The following is a 15,014-nucleotide window of genomic DNA, read 5'->3' on the forward strand; positions in this document are numbered from 1 at the left end:
CAAACATAGAAAGCAAATTTGTGGTTGCCAAACAAGGGGGGAAGAAGGATAAATTAGAAGTTTGGGATTAGCAGATATAAACTACTATATATAAAATAGATAAACAGCAAGGTCCTACTTTATAGCACAGGAAACTATATTCAGTATCTTACAGTAAACTATAGTTGCCTCATATATCAGTTGGAGAGTGTCTCTTTTTCTATTCACTATGAGAATTTGTAAGACTGCAATTTATTTTAATGTGTGGTAAACATTCTAGCAATGTCATATTTGCATACAGATTTCTGACTACTGACACGATTTAATTGTTGTTAAGTCACTAAGTCATGTCCAACTCTTTGCAACCCCATGGACTGCTTCCCTGTCCTTCATTATCTCATGAAGTTTGCTCAAACTCATGTCCATTGATTCGTGATGCCATCCATACCATCTCATTCTCTCCTGCCCTCAGTCTTTCCTAGCATAAGGATCTTTTCCAATAAGTCAGCTCTTTACATTAGGTGGCCAAAGTGTTGTAGCTTCAGCATCAGTCTTTCCAGTGAATGTTGATTTCCTTTAGGATTGATTGGTTTGATCTCCTTGCTGTCCAAGGGACTCTCAAGAGTCTTCTCCAACACACTGTTCAAAAGCATCAATTCTTGGGTGCTCAGCTTTCTGTATGGTCCAATTCTCACATCCATACATGACTACTGGAAAAACAATAAAACTTTGACTAGACAGACCTTTGTCAGCAAAGTGATGTCTCTACTTTTAAATATGCTGTCTAGGTTGTTGACTCATTGGAAAAGACTTTGATGCTGGGAGGGATTGGGGGCAGGAGGAGAAGGGGACGACAGAGGATGAGATGGCTGGATGGCATCACTAACTCAATGGATGTGAATCTGAGTGAACTCCGGGAGTTGGTGCTAGACAGGGAAGCCTGGCGTGCTGCGATTCATGGGGTCGCAAAGAGTCGGACACGACTGAGAGACTGAACTGAACTAGGTTGTTCATAGCTTTTCTTCCAAGGAGCAAGCATCTTTTAATTTCATGTCTGCAGTCACCGTCCACAGTGATTTTGAGCCCAAGAAAATAAAATCTGCCACAGTTTCCATTTTTTCCCCATCTGTTTACCATGAAGTGATGGGCCAGATGCCGTGTTCTTAGTCTTTTGAATGTTGAGTTTTAAGCCAGCTCTTTCATACTCCTCTTTTACCTTCATCAAGAGGCTCTTAAGTTGCTGTTTGCTTTCTGCAGTAAGGGAGGTATCATTTGCATATCTGAGGTTGTTGATATGACCTTGTTACCTCTGGCCATTGGCAGAAATTCTGACACCCCTGTAGGTCTACTCTGATACTACCACAGTGAGGAGAGAGAGCACCTGGTTTTACCACATGAAGATGGAAGTCCAGGCTCCCCACATGGTCTCAACTGATACTGCAGGAAATGGAGAGCTTGTTACTTCTCAGTGGGGAAAGTTCCAGCCCCTCACTGCTTCCTATTAGTATAGCAGGAGATTGGGGTACCTTCTTTGGGCCTGATTAGAAATGAAGTCTAGGCTTCCCATTCAGGCTTTGAGGATGAATGGAGGGTGAGGCTATCGTTTTTTCTGTGGTGTTAGGCTGTAGAATAGTGATTATTGTAAGCTTTCTATCTTGCTAGATTGCCTTTTTCTTGTTTCTTTGGAGACAGAGCAGTCTGTTGTTTTATTGTGCCTAGTGGTATTCATGGCTTGCTAGCTTCTTCAGTTCAACTCTCAAGTGTCTGAGGCAGAAAGAAAACACATGTAACTTACCACAGCAGCATTTAAATGGTATACATGATCTTATTGCAAAACAGAAAGAGACACAGACCTAGAGAACAAGCATATAGACACATGTCTATAAAGAGGGGAAGGATTGGGTGGGATGAATTGGAAGGTAGGGATTGACCATGTATATACTATTGACGTATATACACTATGGTATAAAATAGACAACTAATGAGAACCGACTGTATGGCTCAGGAAACTACTCAGTGCTCTGAGGTGATCTAAATGGGAGAGAAATCCAAAAAAGAGGGGACATATGTATGTATATAGCTGATTCACTTTGTGGTACAGTAGAAACTTAACACAATATTGTAGCAAATATACTTCAATAAAAATTAATTAAAAAAAAACAAAACTATTGAAATAAACTCAATGGATAAGTTAAAAATAAATTAGACATTTGAAGAGAGAACTAATTAAGTGGAAAGACACATCTAAAGAAATAAGCCAGAAAGCATCACAGAGAAATAACATGTCTAACTGCAGTTCCAAAGGGAGAGAATAGAAAAAATGGAGAAGGAAGAGATATTCAAAGAGATAATAGGTGAGGATTTTCTAGTATCCTTAAAAGATGACTCCTCAGCTTCAAAAACAATAATTCCCAAGCAAGATAAATGAAAGAAAGTCTTTATCAGGTAAAGCAGGTATAATAGATTAGTTCATTCAATATTGTTTCAGCCTCCATCAAGTGAGCTTTCCTGTAATGTAGATGCTAAAAAGCTAAAATGTATATCTTTCATATTTCCTTTATAGGTAAGTTTTCAAGTACTTTTAGATTTTGCTAATCACATGTATTCACACGAGACTTGAATTCAGAACCAAGTTAAACAGGGAGGAGATGTAGTAGTATGTAAGGAATCCATTTACTTATATGAATCTAGGTTGTGCATTGTAGCTCTGGAGCAAATGTGTGAAAGCAACTTCCTGAGCTGTGATTTATAGCTAAGGTGGTGTGATGCTGGATGAAACGGTTGGTCCAGAGGCTTTCCAATTCTCCAGGTTTGTAAATGTGAAAAAGAAAAAAAAATTCCTTTGGCAAAATAATTCTGTAGTAGTGTTCAGAAGTCATTTCTGGAGTGTCTAAATCTATTCAGTATTTCTTTTGGAATTGAAACAATATATTTTCTGCTTTAGATAGAGGTATTATCTGCAGTTGAACCCTGATGGATACCTGTTTTTTAAAAGCATGCTATAAATACTGAAATGCAGTGACAAAGATCCTAAAAAAAATCCAGAGATAGAAAACATTACCAGTAAAGGAATAACGTATAGTCTGCAGTAGACTTATCAACAGCAATACACATGGTAGACTATTATCTTCAAAGAGTTGAGAGAAATTAACCATCAAGTTAGAATTGTAAATCCAGATATCTTTCAAGAACCAGGGTAATATAAAAACATTTTGAGATAGATAGAAAGGAAGAAATTTTACTAGTATACCTTCTTAAAGATGCTTTTTAGAAGGAAGAGCTGAGATACAAGAAAGAACAGTGAAGAAGAAAAAGTGAAAAATATATGGGACTATCTAAACAAAATATTGTGACTTTAGTGATATCTAGTTTGAAAGATTTTTTAAAAGGAATTAAAATGATGATAAAATAACATGTGAGATACAGGAGAATACTCTTAGTCACATAGTTCCCAAGGTCTTTATTTGAGGATACAATACAGCCAGTGATTAATTTTGGATTTTACATGTCCTTTCTTGGTAACTACTAAAAACAGTAATTGATTTCATAATTTCAGTTACAAAAGGATGAAGGAGTAAATGGGATTATAAAAACTGAATCCAAAGAAAATGAGAAGGGGAAAAAGGGAAGCAGAGAAAAGTGAGGAAAAATACAAAGCAGAAAATGAAGGGGTAGAAATAATTTAAAATATATCAATAATCCCAGTAAATATAAATGGACAGAGCTAAACAATTAAAAGACAAAGACTCCAAAACAGGGAAAAATCCAGGTATCTGCTATTCATAAGAAATTTGGTTAAACATAAATACATAGTAATTTTGAAAGGAAAGGATATAAAAAATACATACCATACCAATATTGACTAAAAGAAGCCGGGACTAGCTATTTTAACAACAAAGAAATTTAAAGCATTATTCACAACAGATGTGTTCATTACACTGTTATTAAAAGGTCCTATTTACCACATTCCAAAAAGTGGCAACTCTAAACTCGTATGGAAAATTTTGAACAAAAATTGGCAGGATTACAAAGGAGAAATAGGTAACCATTCTACCATGATGAGATATTTTAGCCCAGTTCTTAGACCAAAAAATATGAATAGGCAAAATTTGAGTAACATTGCAAAATGATTTTATATACTCAACAAGTAAAGGATGCATGATCTTTTCATTCATGGAGTAATTATTAAATCTATTAATACTAGCATTAAAGCAAAGTTCAATAGATTATAAAGAATCGTCATGCATAGCATGTTCTCTGACAATTAGTTAAAACAAAACAGAATTAGTCAAAATAGCACATATATTTGGAAACTTATAAGTACACTTGTAAATCTGAGTTTAAAAAATCATAAAATATTGAAATACTTAGGATGTAATCAAAATGAAAATACTATAAACCAAAATAGGATGTAGCTAAAGTGGTTCTTAGAAGGACATGTTTACATTAAGTATTTACATTAGAAACAGGGAGTGTGAAGAATAATGAGCTAGTATTTGAGTAATTAGAAAATAGATCTATAGAATAAACCCAAAGAGAAATGAAGAATGATACTGATAAAAGAAATTAATGGAGGGAAAAAAGCTACTATATTGAAGATCAGTAGGTATCTAATTTTGTTCCTTTCTGAAACACTACTAAAACTATAACAAAAGAATTTATTTATAAAACATAAACCCACAAGTTGACTCAATAAAATTTTAGAAGCTAGAAAGTAAATGGATTACTGCTAATTGCCGTAACTAACCCAAGAAAGCCAAATTCTAAGCCAAGAAGCACCAGTTTACATCAGAGAATTTTCTCAAGTATCAAGCCGTAGCAGCAACAGACAGTTTGGTGAAGGAGATAGAGGAGGAGTCTAAAGTAAAGGGCATTGATTAAAAGCTTTAAGAAGTGGTTATATGCGTAGGTTCCCTCACCCAACTTCATGCCATGAAGTAACTGCAGAAGTCTACAGATTTAATCTCTGGAAAGGGTGAACAGTGTGTCTACACTGGGTTTTGTCAGGCACAGTTGAGCATACAAATACCATCCTGAAAGCAGATAAGTTAGGTGACCTTGTGCTTTATGAATGCTAAATGCAAAAAAGTCTAGACAGAATATTGAAAGAATCTTCCTATTGAGTATATGAGTAGCCTAAAAGGCCTTATTGTTATTGGTATTGAGGGTTCCCTAACAATTGACCCAGGAAAATAGCCCTACAATAAAGGTTACTAACTAGGGAGAATAGCCCTACAGTAAAGGTTAGCAACTGAATACTTGCTTGGGACCACCTTTTTAATTTCTTACTCTTAAGAATGAGGAGACAGTGCCAGATGTATGATGAATACATTCAATATGAAAGAGGCCAAAACAAATAAGAGAGGAAAAAATCAGCTTATTATAAACAACTTATACATGAAGAAACTTTAAAAACAACAAAATGACAACAAATATTATAATTCATTAATATTCTTAGGAGTAATATCTATGAATCAAGAGTGCAATGCTATAAAAAAGAACATTCAGAGAATCCCCAAAAAATGGACGTTAAAAATGTAGTAAAAAGCTGAAATGAATATTTTGAAAGATACAGTTAACGAAGACATTGGAATTCTTTCTCCTGAACACACATTGTGATTGTTTTATGGTCCATGAGCCCCCATACCCATTCATCAACAAGCATCTACCACAGGAGAGGCACTGAGCTCATGTTATGGTCTAGAGTGAACAGGACAACATGGGGCCTCTTGGCCTCAGGACCCTTGGACCCACTCACAACCACTGCTATGGACAAATAGCAAGTGTTTCCTCAAGTCCATGGTCCCTGGGTTCCATCAGAACGGTGTGAAAGAAATGGAGAATAGAAGGAACTCAATAGGTGTTCTGATTTCAGGACTAGCATATAAAAATGCATATTTCCTCTACCAGTACTGTGTAGAGGAAAGGGAACGGAGGAAACTATCGCCAAAACAATTTAAGAAAATATCCGGTAATTGAAAAATAAGAGTTAATAGCACAGTGGGTAGAAATAGACCCATGCCAGTTTCAGAATTCTAGATAAGGGCAGTTCTACAAGTTTAGAATCAGGAGGTAGATACGCTACATAGAAAGGATCAGGGATCAGAATGGTTTTGGACTTGCCAAAGGAAAACTGGAAGCCAGTTGTAGGATAATACCTAGCCAAACTATTGATAAAATATGGTGACAGAATACATTTTCATACATTCACGTTCTCAAAAAAAAAGAAAAAGAAAAAACTTATATAACATAAATTAGTGCTCAGAAACCTGTGGAAAGATGTGTTTGACCAAAATGAGAAAACCAAAAAGGAGCAAGACATAGGAAACAAGACATAGAAAATTCAACACAAAGAGGTGAAGGCATTTCCCAAAGTGAAGGCAAAGGGAAGGGATTTTTCAGAGAATGGCTGTCCACTAGACAGGCAACCAGTCTAGAGTGAAGCAGTGTGACTCCAGATACAGATGTTGAGGGTCTTCTGTGTTACACACTCGACCTGATAATATACAAGTAGTCTGTCCTCAGAATCTTACCTGTACTTAGCTTGCCTGGACCATGTGCTGATGAAGTTCTTGCTCTCTCTTACGTGCCCTGCTACCTGGATAACCAGAGACATTCATTTCACCCCACAGAAGAATTTTGCTTTGAATTACTTCTGAGAGCTGAAGATTGGCCCTGGTAAGTAAGCTTAGAAGCAGAAAATAGAGAGTATCTCACCCCTAGTGGTCACTTTCTTGTCATATCTCAGCACCTGGCCCATCCTGCAGTTCTGCCAAATGCCTTTACTCTGTGCTTTCTAGGACTCATTCTTACTTCCCTCAAATGGGAGGGTGATAAACTCTGAAAAGCTGAAGGCATACTATGACTCTTTTAAACTCATCTTTTCCAAGAATCTTCATCAAACTATGGCAATAATGTCCCTTCCATGCGCAACGAGATTTGTGTTTTTCTGATGATTTTTTTTTTTCTTTTGGCCGCACTGGGTCTTTGTTGCTATGCGCGGACTTTCGCTAGTTGCAGTGTGTGGGCTTAGTTGCTCCACAGCATGTGGAATCTTCCTGGACCAGGAATGAAATCCGTGTCTCCTGCATGGCAGGCAGATTCTTAACTACTGGACCACCAGGGAAGTCCTTGATGATTTTTAAGTTAATAACACAATTCATTTGTTTATATGCAAACCCTGGAGGAGGGCATGGCAACCCATTCCAGTATTCTTGCCTGGAGAATCACATGAACAGAAGCGATCCCAGTCCATGGACTCGCAAAGAGTGGGACACAACTGAGCAACTAAGCACAAATAAATAACACAATATTTCAGAAAATCTATTCTCGTCATTCACCATGTTAAAAAATAAAGGAGAAAAACTACATGATGATAGCAATGCACTCAGATAAAGCATTCCGTACCATTCAGCTGTTTATGATCCAAAACAAACAAAACAAAACCCTTTACAAACTCAATAGAAGGAAAGTTTCTTAACCTGTAAACTACAGCATCTACCACATTTCCATAAAATGTTTTAAAAAGTTACCTTTAAAATCAAGACTAAAACAAGGATATACATCGTCACCACTTCTATTCAACACTGTATTGGTGGAAGTCCTATCCAATGTAGTGTTTGCAGATGACACAATCACATACAGAAAATACCACAAGGTGTGTACCGCAAGATCACTAGAAGCAATAAGTGGAATTCAGCAAGGTCATGAGGTTCAAGTCCTTATTCAAAAATCTTATTTCTATGTACTAGCACCAAACAAGTGCATAGTAGTAAGTGAAATTTTTGAAAGTATAGTTTACAGTAGCATTGAAAAACATCAAATATTTAAGCATTAAATTTAGCAAATATATGCAAGCTGTATATATTGGAAACTGTGGTGAATAAGTTTTTGCTGAGCCAAATTAAAGAAGACCTAAGTAAATAGATGTATCATTTTCATAGATTAGAAAACTTCAATGTTATTAAGATGTCAGTTCTCTCCAAATTGATCTATAGGTTCAAGGCAGTCACAACAAAATCTCTGCAGGCTTTTTGGTAAAAATTGGGAAACAGTTTCTGAAATTTACATGGGACTGCAAAGGATCTAAAAGGGCCAAAACAGTTTTAAAAAAGAACAACAGAGAGGCTTATCGACAGAACAGAAACAGACTCACAGATGGAGAGAACAGACTTGTGGTTGCCAAAGGCAAGATTAGGGTGGGGAATGGATTGAGAGTTTGGGGTTAGCAAATGCAAGCCATTATATACAGAATGAATTACAGGTCCTACTGTAAAGCACAGGGAACTATATTCAATATCCTGCAATAAACTGTAATGGAAAAGAATATATGTATGTAACTGAATCACTTTGCTATACACCAGAAACTAACAGAACATGTACATCAGCTGTATTTCAATTAAAAAAAATTTTTTTTAAGAATTAAAAAAAAAAAAAAGGACGTGAAAGGCAACTCACAAACTTGGAGAAAATGTTTGCAAAATATATATCCAACAAAGAACTTATATTTAGAATATATAAAGAACTCTTGAAACTTAATAATAAGTAACAGTTTTTTTTAATGGGCAGGATTCAAAACAAACTATCAAAGAAGATATAGGAATGGCAAATAAGTACAAGAAATGATCCCCATTTATCATTGACAAATAAAAATTAAAACCACAGTGAGATACCTCTGTATACCTATAGGGCAACTAAAATGAAGAAGACTTATAGCAAGTGTTGGTGAGGTTGTAGAACAAAAAACTCTTCTACCCTGCTGATGGGAATGTAAAATGGTAGAACCCCTTAGTACTGATTAAACAGTTTAGCTGTCTTAAAAAGTAACATTTACCTGCCAGACAATTTAACTATTCTCCTATCTTTTTTACCCAAGAGAAATGAAAGCATATATCCATACAAAGACTTATTTATGAATGTTCATAGCTTCTTTTATTTGTTAGAGCAAAAAAACTTGGAAAACAACAGAAGTATCCAACAACATTTGAACAGATAAACCATGGTATATCCATATAGTGGAGTACTACTCAACAGTAAGAGGAAATGAGTATTGGTATACAACAGCAAGGATGAATTTCAGAATAATTATGGCAACTGAAAGAAGCCATATAACAAAGAGAATATACTGTTCCATTTATATAACATTCTAAAATATATATAAGTTTTTGGAGGTAAAGGGTAAAGCTATAAAAAAAAAACTACATTAGCTACACCTGTTGTTTTGGATAACTCACCAAATTTCAGTTTCCTCATCAGCAAAGTTAAAGAAGTGTTTATTTGAAGATTGTGTTCATATGTGTATGTTTATTTGAAAGTTATATTCATATATGTGTGTTTATTTATATATATTGTATGTATCTAATATACTGTAGTGCCTGACACAGAACTGGTGACTCCATTAGTGTTTTTTCTATTCCACCTGCCCTCTACCTTTTCCAAGGAGCTGATAAAGTTACTGGGTGCTTTCAGATTACCTTCTTGATACATTTAGCAAACTCTTAGTGGCACTTTTCTTCCTCAGTAACTGTTAATGGCTAAATGTAATAGGCAGATGTATTAGAGAATTTAATAGTTAGGTTTGTTTTTAATACTTATGAAAACATTTCCCTCTCATGACATGACTTGACAAAATTTCATTTTGCTCTTTTTTTTCCTCCACACAGGGTTTATCCATGGCTTAGAGGGCTGGGTTACACATCCTTGGGTGTATTTTTATTAGGATTTTTATTCTGGAACATAGATAACATCTTTTGTGATTCACTGAGGTAAGATATATTTTCAATATTTAAAAAGTATTTTTGGAATTTGTTAAGCAGAGCATTTCATAGGCATATAGAATTATTAGTGCACTGAAGTGAATTTTTCCCATCATTGAAATTACAAAGATGTGTATAGCAGAATGAAGCAGGGCAAAGGCTAATAGAATTTTGCCAAGAGAATGCATTTGTCATAGCAAACACCCTCTTCCAAAAACACAAGAGAACACTCTACACATGGACATCACCAGATGGTCAACACTGAAATTAGACTGATTATATTCTTTGCAGCCAAAGATGGAGAAGCTCTGTACAGTCAACAAAAACAAGACCGGGAGCTGACTGTGGCTCAGATCATGAACTCCTTATTGCCAAACTCAGACATTTAAATTGAAGAAAGTAGGGAAAACTACTAGACCATTCAGGTATGACCTAAATCAAATCCCTTATGATTATACAGTGGAAGTGAGAAATAGATTTAAGGGACTGATCTTGCCTGATGAACTGTGGACGGAGGTTCGTGACATTGTACAGGAGAGAGGGAACAAGACTGTCCCCAAGAAAAAGAAATGCAAAAAAGCAAAATGGCTGTTGGAGGAGGCCTCACAAATAGCTGTGAAAAGAAGAGAAGCAAAAATCAAAAGAGAAAAGGAAAGATATACCCATTTGAATGCAGAGTTCCAAAGAATAGCAAGGAGAGACAAGAAAGCCTTCCTCAATGATCAGTGCAAAGAAATAGAGGAAAATAATAGAATGGGAAAGACTAGAGATCACTTCGGAGAAGACAGTGGCACCCCACTCCAGTACTCTTGACTGGAAAATTCCATGGACAGAGGAGCCTGGTAGGCTGCAGTCCATGAAGTCGCTAAGAGTGGGACATGACTGAGCGACTTCACTTTCACTTTTCACTTTCATGCACTGGAGAAGGAAATGGCAACCCACTCCAGTGTTCTTGCCTGGAGAATCCCAGGGACAGAGGAGCCTAGTAGGAGGCCGTCTGTGGGGTCGCACAGAGTCGGACACGACTGAAGCGACTTAGCAGCAGAGATCACTTCAAGAAAATTAGAGATATCAAGGGAATGTTTCATGTAAAAATAGGCACAATAAAGGACAGAAATGGTATGGACCAAACAGAAGCAGAAGATATTAAGAAGAGGTGACAAGGATACACAGAAGAACTATAGAAAAAAGATCTTCATGACCCAGATAATCACAATGGTGTGATCACTCACCTAGAGCCAGACATCCTGGAATGTGAAGTCAAGTGGGCCTTAGGAAGCATCACTATGAACAAAGCTAGTGGAGCTGATGGAATTCCAGTTGAGCTATTTCAAATCCTGAAAGATGATGCTGTGAAAGTGCTGCACTCAGTAAGCCAGCAAATTTGGAAAACTCAACAGTGGTCACAGGACTGGGAAAGGTCAGTTTTCATTCCAATCCCAAAAGAAGGCAGTGCCAAAGAATGCTCAAACTACCAAACAATTGCACTCATCTCACACACTAGAAAGTAATGCTCCAAATTCTCCAAGCCAGGCTTCAACAGTATATGAACCATGAACTTCCAGATGTTCAAGCTGGTTTTAGAAAAGGCACAGGAACCAGAGATCAAATTGCCAGCATTCACTGGATCATCAAAAAAGCAAGAGAGTTCCAGAAAAACATCTATTTCTGCTTTATTGACTATACCAAAGCCTTTGACTATGTGGATCACAAAAAACTGTGGAAAATTCTGAAAGAGATGGGCATACCAGACCACCTGACCTGCCTCTTGAGAAATCTGTATGCAGGTCAGGAAGCAACAGTTAGAACTGGACATGGAACAACAGACTGGTTCCAAATAGGAAAAGGAGTACGTCACGGCTGTATATTGTCACTCTGCTTATTTAACTTATATGCAGAGTACATCATGAGAAACACTGGGCTGGATGAAGCACAAGCTGGAATCAAGATTGTCGGGAGAAATATCAATAACCTCAGATATGCAGATGATACCACCCTTATGGCAGAAAGTGAAGAGGAACTAAAGAGCCTCTTGATGAAAGTGAAAGAGGAGAATGAAAAAGTTGGCTTAAAGCTCAACATTCAGAAAACTAAGATCATGGCATCCAGTCCCATCACTTCATGGCAAATAGATGGGGAAACAATGGAAACAGTGTCAGACTTTATTTTTGGGGGCTCCAAAATCACTGCAGATGGTGACTGAAGCCTGAAATTAAGACATTTGCTTCTTGGAAGAAAAGCTATGACCAACCTAGACAGCATATTCAAAAGCAGAGACGTTACTTTACCAACAAAGGTCTGTCTAGTCAAGGTTATGGTTTTTCCAGTAGTCATGTATGGATGTGAGAGTTGGACTATAAAGAAAGCTAAGCACCGAAGAATTGATGCTTTTGAACTGTGGTGTTGGAGAAGACTCTTAAGAATCCCTTGGACTGCAAGGAGATCCAACCAGTCCATCCTAAAGGAGATCAGTCGTGAGTGTTCATTGAAAGGACTGATATTGAAGCTGAAACTCCAGTACTTTGGCCACCTAATGCGAAGAGCTGACTCATTGAAAAAGATGCTGATACTGGGAAAGATTGAAGGCAGGAGGAGAAGGTGTTGACAGAAGATGAGATGGTTGGATGGCATCACCGATTTAATGGAGATGAGTTTGGGTAAACTCCGGGAGTTGGTGATGGACAGGGAGGCCTGGTGTGCTGCATTCCATGGGGTCGCAGAGTGGGACATGACTGAGCGACTGAACTGAACTCAACTAATAGCACAATAAAGTTAAATTATGGGGACACTTGTTTAAATTACCTAAAAATTTGAACCTAAAAATATTCCATAACATCTATAGGGATTTTTGTGCATATATCACAGTAGTATACAGTTAATCAAATATTAATATTGGCTGTGCTCAGTTGCTTTAGTCATATCTGACCTTTCAACCCCATGGACTGTAGCCTGCCAGGCTTCTCTGTCTAGGTCTTTAAAATCTGCCTAATCTGCTTTATTGAATAAATATTTACTGAAATTTGAGTCATAGGTCTTGGACTCTAGTTGTCACCTTAGACACCTTCTGTCTGGACCTCAATTTTCATAAAATGAACATGTTAAGTAGGTTAAACTAGTTTCCTTCCAACTCAAAATTAGCTGATTTAATGGTATTGTGTAATATTGAATAACAACACAGAGAGGCAATCAGCAAAATTCAAACTGGGAAATCTATAGAATGAATAACTTAGCCTCTTAAGTAAATAAATTGCAGGAAGGAGGAGTGGGGAAATGGAGGAGGAGTGTATAGATTAAAAGAGACTTGGAGACTTCCCTGGTGGTCCAATGGTTAAGAATCCACCTGCCAATGTAGGGAACATGGATTCAATCCCTAGTCCAGGAAGATCCCGTGTGCCATGGGGTTAGTAAGCCCATACCCACAACTACTGAGTCAGCACTCGCCTGCGCACCCTAGAGCCTGTGCTCTGCAAGAAGAGAAGCCACCACAATGAGAAGCCTGTGCACCACAACTAGAGAGTAGCCCCTGCTCGCTGCAGCTAGAAAAACCCCAAGCACAGCAACAAAGACCCAGTGCAGCCATAAATAAATAACTTTTTTTAAAAAGAGAGAGAGACTTGTGGCTTCCCTGGTGATCCAGCATTTAGACTCTCTGTTTTCAATGTACGTGCACAGGCTTCTATCCCTGGTTTGGGAATTAAGATTCCACATGCCACCTGATGCAGCCACGAAATGAAAAAATAAAATAAAAGAGACGTAAGAGATATATCAACCAAACTCCAAAGTAATGTAATTACTTTTTTTGGATCTTGATTGAAACAGACTTGTGTTTTAAAAAATCTGTGTGATTTTTATGATCGGTAATTGAATATCAAATATGATTAGTAATTGAATGTCTGATTAAATTAAGGGATTAGAGATATATACTGAGATATTTAGAGATAAAATGATACACTATCTGGGATTTGCTTCAAAATAAATAATATGGGAGGAAAGAAGTAGATGAGAGCTTAGATGATACGAGATTGGCCATAAATTATAATTGTTAAAAATAAATAATTTATAATTGTTGAAGCTGGGTAATGAGTACATTATTATTTTGCCTATTTTTGCACGTTTGAAATGTAGACTTTAAATGCACACAAATAATACATCTTGTGTTTCACACTGAATTTCTCTGCTCTGATAGATGAGAATATTAATATAATACACACTTAATCACAAGGTCTAGAATTTGAGGCTCAGCTGTGCCCCTAGCTGAGTACTTGGGCAACTCAGTAATCTCTGAATTTTAGGCTGCTAATCTGCAAAGCACAGCTTTTAACAACCACCTCAAAGACTCACTATGAAGTGAGACTTTGCAGGAAATACTTGGTCCATAAGATGTTAATAAATATTACCTGAAAGAAGGGTTCCATGGACTAGTAGTTTACCTGAAAAAACTGATGATAAACTGTTTAGTTATGGTAGGACTTTTTACAGCTGTTAATCTGTTAATATGCATTACAAATCTCCAAAAGGGCAACAAACTATGTACTGTTTCCTACATTTATCTTGACCACAGAGTCATTTCTTCATGGAACGTCTATTAGGAATACTGTTCCTCAAAATATACTTTGGAAAACAATACAGCAGACAAAAGGAAATGAAATAATTGCCATGTTTGAGAATAATGTTTCAAAATGCTTTGATACTATCAACATTAATTGTTAAATATGAAAAATAATTTAATGCTTATTTTCCCCCCCTTCACACAGGAACTTTCGAAAGAAGGTACCACCTGTCATAGGGGTTACCACACAGTTTCATGCCTGGTGGCATATTTTAACTGGCCTTGGTTCTTATCTTCACATCCTTTTCAGGTAGGAAATAGAGACTTTAATCCTACTATTGGAGTGTTTCTTTCTTTACTCTTCAAATAGAATGTGTAAATATGAAACGTCAGAGACCGAATCAGAGTGATCTTAAGCAAGTCCCTTCCTCTCCCTGAAGCTGTTTTCTCATCCTGAAAGGGTGACAGCTGTATAACTGACCTCTGGCACATGATCTACATTTTAAGTAGATCATTCATCTCCTTTTTTAGTGCAGTAGGATATAAACATTTCCAATTCTTGTTGAACAGCATATCTTTGTTTATAGAGAACAAATTTAAGAGGGAAAAAGCAGCCAGATCCCCTGAGCAGCGACTGAGAAAGCATAAGTACATATCTGAAGTCACCAACTTACTTTGTCTCCTTCCCTGAAACAAATTGGTTGCCACTGTTTCCCTTATAAAGAGGTCAG

At 36.9% G+C, this 15,014-nt stretch overlaps 1 protein-coding gene across 2 annotated transcripts in view; it reads left to right on the forward strand.

The window, feature by feature from the left end:
* ACER3 (alkaline ceramidase 3) overlaps nt 1–15,014 on the forward strand; it is a 144,576-nt gene that overhangs the window by 118,806 nt on the left and 10,756 nt on the right. For both annotated transcript variants that reach the window (XM_068988722.1, XM_068988723.1), the window contains 2 exons: nt 9,642–9,743; nt 14,489–14,593. In XM_068988722.1, coding sequence (XP_068844823.1) covers nt 9,642–9,743; nt 14,489–14,593 — 207 coding nt within the window. The remainder of the gene's footprint in view (nt 1–9,641; nt 9,744–14,488; nt 14,594–15,014) is intronic.

The sequence above is a fragment of the Capricornis sumatraensis genome, chromosome 16, assembly GCF_032405125.1.
Source record: "Capricornis sumatraensis isolate serow.1 chromosome 16, serow.2, whole genome shotgun sequence".
Classification (NCBI taxonomy): domain Eukaryota; kingdom Metazoa; phylum Chordata; class Mammalia; order Artiodactyla; family Bovidae; genus Capricornis; species Capricornis sumatraensis.